Source organism: Solea senegalensis, linkage group LG6 (assembly GCF_019176455.1).
Source record: "Solea senegalensis isolate Sse05_10M linkage group LG6, IFAPA_SoseM_1, whole genome shotgun sequence".
Taxonomy (NCBI): Eukaryota; Metazoa; Chordata; class Actinopteri; order Pleuronectiformes; family Soleidae; genus Solea; species Solea senegalensis.
The window spans coordinates 1668313-1680045 of record NC_058026.1 but is presented as its reverse complement, the minus strand read 5'-3'; the positions used below and the strand labels follow the sequence as shown (position 1 = coordinate 1680045).

The window sequence follows — 11733 nt, the reverse complement described above, 5'->3', positions numbered from 1 at the left end:
CGGGGTCAGGAGGACGTTCAACCCGGTCCCTGTTGTTGTGTGAGTGAGAGTTTGGACACTCGTCTGTCCACAGCTCGACTCACTCGCAGGTTCAGGAACTTTGATGGAACTTTTCAGCAGACGTCAAAGTCTGGGAAGTGTTTTTTTTTTTGTTATTTATTGTTTTCAGCTTCCAGAAACACGTTGATGTTTTGTTTTTACTGCAAACAATGGGGAATATAACATATGATATAACATATGTGCACGATGGACACTGTCCTCTCATCTCATCGTTCTTCATCACAGTTCAAAGTTCTCCTTCATACCTTTTCCTCGTGTTCTGAGGAAAATCAGCAAAAAACAACCTGCAATTTCAGTTATGACTTTGAGAGAAAGACAACAACAAATAATAGAATCATAATAGAGAAACTGTCCGTTATGTGTTTGTTTTTCCAAATGTTTGGAGTTTTTTGTCTTGTTTTTAATGTCTTGAGTTTTCTGACCTCGAGTGCATCTGCATGAGTTGCCGTGGGCAACAGGGTTTGTGTTTTTAGATTTGCACGCCAGTAAAATTTGACCTTGAATAAAATGTTTGAATGCGATTTTTTTTTTTTTTTCCCATGAAATTGTTTCATGATGTGTCAAATCAGACATAACCCCGTGGTTCTCAAACTGTGGTACGTGTACCGGCAGTGGTACAAAGCTTTGTAGAAAATGAAACAAATAACAAAAAAGTCACCAGTGTGTGAGGAAGAGGAAGAGAGAGAATAAATCTGCTTCCTGTGAAAAGTCTGAAAGATCCACCACTTTGCCACGGTGGGGCAGGGCCGGTCCAAGGCTTTGTCGGGCCCTAAGCAGCTTGCTGGTGAGGGGGGGAGGGCACTTAGCCACTTAGTCCATTTATGCCTTGGTTCAGCTCCTGCGCTGCTGCTGTATACACACAAACACTCCCTCAGTCAGATCTACAACAACAACAACAACAACAACAACAAGTTACGTACTGCAGCTTTAAAGCAAAGCTTTGATTTTCCCAGCTGTAACAACAACACAATTTAAAGAGTGTGATGTTACTTCAAACCCACTGTGTCTCCAGTGTGACCTCCTGCTGACCCTGAACATGTATTATATGTAACTGCGTGTGTGTGTGTGTGTTGCTCGTCTCCTCTGGTTATGAAAACACCAGCGTCTGCCAGCACAGACAGACTCCTGGTCTCGCTAATATTAAATCTCTGTCTCACTGTATGAGCTCATTTATGTCGACTTCTGAGTTCCACAAATGAAACGATCAATCACATCGTGGGACGTGAAACGATGTAAAGAACAGACTCGCTCGCTCACGTTGGTCCGCGGTTATTTGCTGTCGGGCTCGGGCCGCCGGACTCCGTGGGGGCCGGGGACAGGGGGGCCAGGGGGCCGGGGGGCCGGGGGGCTGGGGTTGGTGTGGGTGGTTGTCATATCAAAAGTCTGACATGTTGATTCACTGTATTAAACACGGCGTGCTTATTGAAGCACTCACTGCAGCCTTGAACAACGTCAGGAAAAATGCACACGAGCGGAAAAACTGCAGAGTAACAGCGTCTGTGTGTGTGTGTGTGTGTGTGTGTTGTACGTGGATGAGAGTCTGCACGCACGAGAAGAACGACTTTACTTCAGAGAATCTCTAAAGGTTTTGTGCACTTTTGACTTTTTATTCACAGGGAACCGGCGTTTTTAGAATTTAACCCTTCGTGCTCGCATGGCGCAAATCAGCGCCGCAGGTGCACCCTTTTTAAGTTGACGCGGGAAAAATACACAACTCCTTATATGGACATCGTGGGGGTGTGTTTCGTGTTCTTACGTCATGTGATTCAAAAAATCACATGAAAAAGACAATTTTTCATTTATTTTTGTTCTTAAAAATCAGCAAACGAACAAATTCAATTGGATTTTTTTTGTTGGTTCTTTTAAAAATGAGCTCATCATTTAAAAATATAAATTCCTGATTGCTGAGGAATGGTGGCTGCTTGTTATTTGTTTATTGGCAACATATTAGTGATCAATAACTACATGATCATCCCACCCTGGATTTTAACACTGGATTTTAACACATTTATTTTCCTTGTCCTTTAATCATCATCATTTGTTTTGTTTAGTCTTCTGGAGCTCACGGTCTTCCAAGTGCAAGGTTGTGGGTTTGATTCCTTGGGCAAGACACTGAACCACATGGGTATGACGTGTATAAACGTGGTTAATCCTAATCTGTATCCAGATCACTGTGTGAATGTAATAATGTACATTTCTGACTAATGCTGCTCACAAACTTCCTTGTTGGAGGTCATAAAAATATCAAATATTAAGATCAGGTGAATCTGACGTGATGTTTTTGTAACCTATAGAAACACGATGACGTGTCAGGTTCATCACTGCTGTAATAAAAGTATTAAATGAAGTGGAAGTGGCCGCGTGCTGCGATTCCACTGCCAGCGTCTGATTCACGGCCGTTATTAAAAAGTCCGTCTGCCACAGAAAAATGTGAGCAACACACACCGAGTGCAGGCCGCGGCCGCGTCACTTCTGTTTTAGCAAACATGCCGTCATTGAATGTTTTTAATAGTCCGAGGTCAGATACAATATACAGAGATGTTCCACATGCTTTAAATATCAAATATAAAACACTGTGAGAGAGAGAGGTTGTGTTATTGTTATAAGACTGGTTGTTATAGTTACAACAAGAATAATAATAAGATGTTTTAATGTTGTGTTCTCACTTACACACACACACACACAGGTCATAAGTCAAAAGGCCTTGAATGGCAGGAAGGGAGTGGACTTGTTCATTCTCGACTTCACTGTAATATATGGTGTGAACTGCTTTTGCAGCCACTGAGCTGAATCTACATCGCTCTCGCTCTATCTCTCCCTCTGTCTCTCTCTCTCTCTCTCTCTCTCTCACACACACACACACACACACACACACACACACGCACACTCACTCACACAATCACAGAGTGCAAACATTTAATCTTCTCATCAGCAGACCTGGGCAGCTCCGTTAGTTTCCTTCCCTGCAATGACATGACTTAGTCTTAGGTGTGTGTGTGTGTGTGTGTGTGTGTGTGTGTGTGTGTGTGTGTACACTTTACTTCCTGGAGACTAAAACAAATCAAAAACAGACCCATGAAATGATATTTTCTTTTCTGTCTGAATGTGTGTTCATGTCACCAGAACTGCTGCTGTTTTCACTGTTGTCTCAATGAGACTTGTTGCAAATATTTGGTCGAATTAGCTTATTTTTGAATGTTTTTTGAAGGTTTGGGTTAGACCAGGGGTGTCAAACTCATTTTTGTTCAGGGGCCACATACAGCACAATTTGATCTCAAGGGGGCCGGACCAGTAAAAATAGCAAAATAATAGAATAATAACTTATGAACAACAAGAAGTCCTTTGTTTTTTCTCCTTTGTTTTACATTTAATGAAGGATAATTTTACAAAACATGAAATTTCTTGAGAAATATAAGTGCAATTTCAACAATATCGTGCCTAAATTTACACATCACACGGGATCTATAAAGGCACAAACATTTAGTCACGGGTATCTGGAGCATTTGACATTACGTTTAGATTAGTGTGAAATTTTAACAAATTCATCCTGTGGGCCGGATTGGACCCTCTGGCGGGCCGGTTCTGGCCCCCGGGCCGTATGTTTGACACCCCTGGGTTAGACAGACAACATGATTTAAACAAATGATTTGAAAAAAAACAAAACAGTTTCAAACAGTGTTAAAGTGGATTAACACACACAATAACCTCAGTACATTTATATATGTATATAGTCATAGTCGACAGCCAGTATACTTTATTTAATACTTTACATGATACAAAAATACTGATCACAGTGTACTTTTTTTGTTGCAAAAGATGGAAACTGCAGAGGTTGAAAAATAATGTTTAATAAATTATATAATTCATATCTGACATAAGAATACAGAGACATAATAATTAATTAATTGATTAATTAATGAATTAATTAATCAATTAATATAAAAACCAACAATCCAAAAATATTTTTAAAACAAATTATTTTGACAATATTTTAAAAACAAGTGTCGAGTGTTGACGTATTTCCAGTCTTTCCTTCAGTTCCCGGCCTCCAGGATCGCTCGCTCTCTCTCGCTCGCTCTGGTTAAAAATGTCAGTGCATTTCCCGCCTTCAAATCTCCGCAGTTTTCTCTTCCACGCCCTCAAATCACTCAGAAAATTTCCCCCAAGGTCACCAGCGTCCGCACACTTTAGCTGCCATCGTCACAGCCGACGGGGGAAACTCGTGAAGTTCCTTATCTGCTAATTAGCGTCTCGTTAGCTCAGCGTGCGTTAGTCCAGTCGTCTCCAGTGAGACGGTACGCAGCGACACACCTCCTCGCTGAAGAAGAATCCTGGTTCACACCTTCGCCTCCTGACCTCGCAGGGAGGCCTGAGACAACTGTGGCAAGAAAAAGAGAAAAACGAAACAGAATTTAGCTTCACCGCTAACCGCTAACCGCATCACTGCGATACTCCTGCTGCCTAATGCTCTCATTCGTCGGGGTGTCACGATCTCGACCTTTGAAAACAAAATGTGGAATGGAATGTTTAACCACGCCCCCCAGTGTTGTGGTCATACGGACGTAGACGTAACACAGACAACTCTTCTGTCATCAATTGGAGCAAAAACTTAGCTAGCTAGATAACTAGCGCTAACAGTGTTTGTCGCATCAGACATGTGACCTTATTGAGTGGCGGGAAAACTCTGGATTTAAACGTTTAATTATCGAACAGGAATCACGCTACGGAATGCCAAGCAGGTCAAATCTTACTACAAAGGTGTTTCCTTCCATGTGTGGTCATGTTATTGGAGGTCAGAGGTCAGATTTAGTGATTGTTGGACCTTCAGCGCAACACAGAGCTACATGACTCTCTATGTTATGTTCATAATCATGTTGCTAATGAATGATTTTAACGTGACAATAAGGCCTTCGTGTATCAGTCATGACAGCATGTAGACAATCATAAGGGGAATGAAATGACATTATTACATCATCGTGACATAAAAGTCTAAAAATGGCCGACCCATCTGTGAATGGAATCGTGATCTTCAAATCGAAAAACAAATGGATTTGGAGAATCGTGACACACATGTTTCTATATAAATATGAAATATCCACGTTTATGTGCAGGAAACAATATTTATTGTGGTCGTATTTGTTGGAGCTGATCCTCATGACTTCATTATGGACAGAGATTTTTTTGCCCCTGGAAACATGTCGAGTACATTATTTGGCATCATGCCTAGTAAAACAACAGCGCCGGAGCGTCACACATCGCGCTTGCAAAGCTGACTTCTCGACCCGAGCGCGGCGCGAAAACAGAAAGGGCAACAGAACCAAGTGAATGTCATCCTCTGGGGACCACGAATGTCTGCACATATTTCACGGTCGTCCATCTCACGGTTCACTTGTACACGGAGGTGGACTGACTAAATAACACGGACATCCCTGGAGTCAAACGGCTAACATGTCAAAAACACACACGGATTGGTTTGAGCATTAATCCAAGAACTGGATACCCACAGTGTAAAGAGTAGGAACATAATCTTCTGGGGAACATGACTCATTTGCCTCCTACACAGGTAAAAAAAAGAATTAGTCCCAAAAAGCTAACATTTACGAGGGTTTATTGGCAGAAAGTGAATATAAGACCCATGAATATGTTTATATAAGTGTATAAACACAGTAAAATAAATGCTGTTTGATTTCTGTAGCCTCAGAATAATGGTGCGTTCCATTTGTAATCAGAACCCCGACATGGCGTCCACTCTACAAACACTGCTACTTTTAACTGTTCATAGCAATTCTGTGGTATTTGTTTCATGGTAAATCAGTTGTACACATAGTGCTGTTTCATTTGTTAAGTGCAGACACGTTGCTCTGCTGTTAATGTGTGTCAATCACATGTGGAGCGTTGTTATCGCTAACAATGACGTTTGCGTTTCCAACGCAGTAACTTTGGTGGTGACGTCACTCCAAGTTCCGATGTAAATGTAAAGCATCAGAAGTTTAAATGTACGTCTGGCAAGGGCCTTGCTTTATGGAGCCCGCCATCTTGCACCGACTAGTTTCTATAGGAGCTGAAATGTGACAGACGGCCGGCCACTGATTGGTGAGAGAGTGTCGTCACTGAAGAGTCACAAGTGCGACGTCCGACACAAGGATCAAAGGCAACAATGTCCAACTGTAGATAAAAGTTAAAAAAGACTTAAGAGGAGTCTGGTGTATTTAGCGACAGCGCGACCGTGAGTCCTTTATTTCTGTTTGTTGTCTTTCATCTTATTTCTCTTCACATTTCCTGAACCCGGGTTTGTCAACTCTGTTTTCACAGCGTGCCGCATAAAATAAAGTTATGATGGTCTGACGTGATCTGCAGGCTGCAGCCAAACACTGCCACACATGATTGAGAACCTTCACAAACACTAACGCGTTCCCGGGGTCAAAGGTGAAAACTAAGGTTTGGGTTTCACCGCAGTTAAAAACCACAGTCTTCACACGACTGGGTGATTAACAGCGGCGAACCGCCGCAGGTCCACAGACATTATGATCGTCGCGAGGAGCGGATCTGTGCAGCTTCACGCGTGAGCTCTGTTTTACAAAAGCACCCGCGCAGGTTCTGGGACTGCACTGCTGCACATGGAGGGACACGCGGTGGACGACGGAATATTTAGACACGGATACTTGAAGAGAACCCGTGATGAAATGCACAGAGGGTCACGGAATAGACACACTCAGACTCCTTCAAACACGCACAGAGGTGCCAGATCCCAGACACTAGATTCCTACGGCTGCGTTATACTCATAAATCACCCTCAAACGGGGTCACAGAGGGTCAGAAGTGGGACAGGATGGATGGATGTGTGTGTATGTGTGTGTGTGCTTCCTCCTGTGCAGGGAACGGAAATGGTTAAGTGACAGCTAAGAGAAGTCATTAGCACACTGAGGTCTTGTATTACACACCAGTTTCACTGCGATAACCGCCTTCCTACCACCACCACCATACCAGTGTATGTGTGTGTGTGTGTGTGAGAGAATTGGGGGGGGGGGGGCCTCCGCGGGATGATGCAACCACTGAAATACAAGAAGGACTTAAGCTGCCAAATGTCCTAATTCAAGTGATTCAGGCGACGCCACGGCGCATAAATACTCCAGTAACTCCACACACAACAACATACACGGCTGCACATGACAACATGTGAAGGAAAAATGTTTGGTTTTTCCATATAAATGTCCACGGAACACTTGTTTTGATCTACTGGTTCTTTTTCTGTCTCGTTCTCAAAGCATAAAGCACTTACCACTGGTAATAATGACAGTTATAGCTGTTATAGCAACTTATATGAAGACAAATTCATATTCTCTTTCAGCCAGTATCAACTATTCATTCAATCAAACTTGTCAGTTATCAGTGTCTTGAAGCCCCTCCCTCCTCACCTGCATGTAGCTTGATGGAACCTCCGTCCTTTTAAGAAGCACTTGTTGGGGGACTCGTTACATTCACAGGAACACGTTGTCCTGTTGAGGGGCTGGTGCCGTGGACACGTCTTTGTGCACGTGCACTGACAGGTGTCCCTGTTGAAGACGTGGTTGTGTGGGCAGGACGGAGTGGGCGGGACGTTACACGCGCACTGGCAGGTGGCACGGTCGAAATGTCGGTTTGGGCCGCAGTCCTGAGTTGGATCGCCGCGGCGACACACGCACTGGCAGCTCTCCATGTCCAGCTCCTTCTCTGCGCTGCACACGTCTGCCGAGAATACGTCTGCAGAGACAGAAGACAAGACAAAGGTCTCGTTGGAAGGAGTTTGAAGCACTTGATTGACTGTAGATTTATGTACACAGTTACAAAGAGTTCCTTTCTCCTGAAAGTGAATTTTGACTCGTGCTGTTCCCACATCTCAGGCTTTAACTGACTCAGCGTTACATAGCGGAGTAACTCAGAATGTAAGGAATTCTGGATGTGTAATGTGCTGGAGTTGGAAAGTAAATCTCAGTGTCATCGGCATATTGATTGAGCACAACTAATGAAGATAATTCACAAGAACTGGGAGCAGAGAGCATTTTGATGAAAACCAAAAGAACATTGCACATTGACCTCACAGATAAACACTTTCTTCAGTCCCACATTTAAAACACATAACACCACAGAGTTCACGATTCCATCAGATTCTCAGATAACACTTGACCGATGCTTCAGGTAAAATATACATTATATGTCACATTAATATACCATAATTATTAATATACGAATTTCACTCACTATGTGGATAATTACAACTATGCCTGCAACAAGTATTGAGTAAAATTGATTTTTTTAGCTTCTTAAATGGGAATATTTCATGGTTCCTTTGCTTACAAGGAAATCATTCAAACTGAATTATATCAACATTTTTCAACACTTTCTGACACTTTACTGGATTCATCGAAAAATAAATTGTTGATTAAGAGAATCAATAGTTGCAGCCACAATTACAATCAGTTACCACTGAACCAAAACTAAATTAAAGGTCAAATTTTTAAACTTTAGGAGAAAATGACTTTCATTCGGCAGCAATTGAAGCCGCAGAATTCTGTATGTATGTGTGTAAATATGTACTGTATGTCAGTTCTTCGAAGGCAGCCATTTTGGACCACCATATTTTTTTACAAGATGGAAAAAATAATCAACATTTTGAGTTGTGACGCTAACTGAAGGCTCCGTACGTGAAGAAGCGTGAGGCAACACTGCAACACACAACTTCACCAGTGCATGTGGACACATTTCACACACACACTACCTTTTAAATGAAATTCATGAATGATTTTCCACTTAAATCAGAAGGCGAGTCACAGAGACAGCTGTTTGCAGAGTCTCCCTCTCCCCCTCGCTCACTCTCTTTAAGTGTAAATAGCATCGTCGCCACAAGTTTTAAATTTTACGAGCGTGAAAATCGAGCAGGCAACCGAACTAATACATGTTCTGTCTGTCTGTTTTAATTTCCTCTGTTTCCTTTCAGCACAGCGACAGACACGTGACTCAAGCTTAAACAGAAGGGGAGGGCAGACTGACATGTGACCTGACGATGCGACGGTAAGAGTCGTTTTCAACCAAACCATGTAACAACAAACCGGACAAGGAATGGAACAGCCTTACAAAAGCACACGTTCACAGGAAGTCATGATGTCATGATTTAACGCATCAGACTGCTCACACTGTTGTGATATTCACTGCATTAACGACATAAGTTACACTGTCACGTCATAAACAACTCTCATGTGACGACACATTAAATATGAGTCTAGTGTTGTTTGTAGATTTTGAAATAACAGTTCAGTCGTGTTCCTAAAGGAGGGGGAAAAAGGCCTTAATTATGCAGGGTCACATCGTGCTGATGCATTGTGGGTAAGCTGACAAGCTTGTTTTTTGATTCAGTGTGACAGTCACTGGCAGAGGTCAGCACTCTGCGTGCACACACACACACACTAGTTGGGACTGTGAATGGACAACCTACACAAGAAATGAGGTTTTATCCTCATCAGGACCAGGTTTTGGTCTCCATGAGGACGACTGGTCCTGACAAGGTCAGTGTTTATGCCAGAAAACTTCCTAAAGAGGTTAAAAAAATACAAGAACACACACACACATATTCTTTCTCAGCATTCTTGGTGAAGAAACTATGAGACAAAATAACCACTTACCCTCACAACTAAAAGCCTGTCCTTAACCTCTGACTTAATCCCAAACTAAACCCAATTCTAACCCTAAACTAAAGGTTTTGAGGACCACACAAGGTCAAAATGTCTACACAAAGACAGGTTTGAATCAAAGTTGGTCAGAAACACAGAAACACACTTCACATCAACAACCTCGCGGCGTCTTCTGTTACGACTGGAGTGAGGAAATGTCCTCTCCTCCGGGCGGAAACAAATATGTCGTTTGTCGTTTATACAAAGGCCACATTTCGAACAATAGTGAATATTTTTTAATAAGCTCACAATCATTGTTCATGGTGGGAACAACAGTTTCACTGATGACAACATCTCGTGCCTTGTGGTGGTTTGGTTCATTTCTTCTTTTTTTTCCATCTTTGCTTTTCCACCCAGATTTCCAAAGGTCCAGTTTGTGACATTCCATTATTGTTGGCAGCACTTGTTACAAATGTAAGCTATTTTTATTGCAAAGTGTTGCAGCAAATGGTTTACACGTGAAGTAGTTGTAGCCAAAGTCAGTGGCTCTTATTTTGAAGGCCAGGGTGAAAGGAAGTGGTGGTGTCTCTTTGTGCACGCAACCATTCAGCTACACCAATAAGTGTGTTTGTCTACAGTGTGTAATCACTTAAAATCTAACATCAACAAGCCCGAGTTCATGTGTATGCTGATGACAACATACTGTGTGACTGACTCTGACACACGGAACGTTAACTTTAAGACGTATAAACTGTCTGCTGTAAACTTCATTTGGGTTTAAAAGAGCCTGGAGTCCTGTTACAGTTCAAGTGGAAGTGAAGGTCACTTTGGAGTAAATGTTGTGTTTTTAACCATTGCATTATTTCCTGTATTTCCTCTAGGATTGTAACAATGAATCGAGTATAAATTGATTACGGAATGAATCGGCAACAATTTTGGTACTCGGAAAAAAAAGATTTCATTTATTTTCTGCTCTTTTTCTCTACGTAACAAAACAAATCGTGAAAACTGGATCATTTTGACATGTGAACAACAGTTTTTGACACTTTATGGAGAAAATAATCCCCAGATTCATCAATTATGGAAGTAATCAGTAATTACAGCCCTTAATTTTAAGGTTGTATTGAAGTGAAGAACGACCATGGTCACTGCTATATGTACACTTATATATGTATATTTAATTCTCACGGTCACAAAGTAATGATCTTCTTATCCCTGGATAACAATCATTTTCTCATGTCTCAGTTTTTATTCAGTTAGATATATATATATATATATACATATATATATTACCACATAAATGATTTTGTGACCACGTGAAAAGTGGGAACTGTTTTGTTTTCCAAAGATAATTCATTAATCACTTTATTTTATTATGAGATAACGAGCCAGGTTATATGGAGATAACACAAAAATACACCATAGCCAGGGACACTTTCAGCTTCTGTAGTATTCTAATGAAAATCTGCTAAAATAATGAAGTCAGTAATATATGAATTTGCTGAAACCACAAGATGTTGAACAGAGCTGTACATGCAGCACTTGTTTCATCTCATACATTAATCACCAGGTGGCATGGTCTCTGTCCGTGGACCCGTTCTTAACGCTTTCTGAAGAAAACACATTCAAAAAAAGCACAAAAGGTTTGTGACCTTTAATCACCAAAATCTCATCACTTCATCTTCCTGTTCACATGAACGCTTTGCGCCAAATCTGAAGAAATTCCCCACAGATGACGTTGAGATATCACATTTTATGAAAACGGGACGGGCAGTCGACCAGAAACCATAACGCCTCCAGGTCACTGGCTATCGTCAACGCAGAGACATTAAAATAAATGACTGATATTCTGCCAATAATACACATGATAAATAACAAGAAACTCAATACAGCACGTCTGAAATTGTTTCTTTCCAGTATTAGTAACTATTTGGTTCCAACTCACTCTCTCTGACGTTCTCGGTCTTGGGCTTAATCCCATTTTACCTGTAGTTTGTCCTGATTGTTAATTGAGGTAAACAGGAATAAC

The 11733-nt window shown here is 41.6% G+C and overlaps 1 protein-coding gene across 1 annotated transcript in view; it reads right to left on the bottom strand.

The window, feature by feature from the left end:
- Positions 1-4012: 4012 nt before the first annotated feature.
- Positions 4013-11733, bottom strand: part of vegfc (vascular endothelial growth factor c) — a 37364-nt gene continuing 29643 nt past the window's right edge. Inside the window, exons 6-7 of the mRNA XM_044028085.1 lie at positions 7476-7800; positions 4013-4438 (exon numbers count right to left, since the gene is read on the bottom strand). Coding sequence (XP_043884020.1) covers positions 4330-4438; positions 7476-7800 — 434 coding nt within the window. The 3' untranslated portion in view covers positions 4013-4329. The remainder of the gene's footprint in view (positions 4439-7475; positions 7801-11733) is intronic.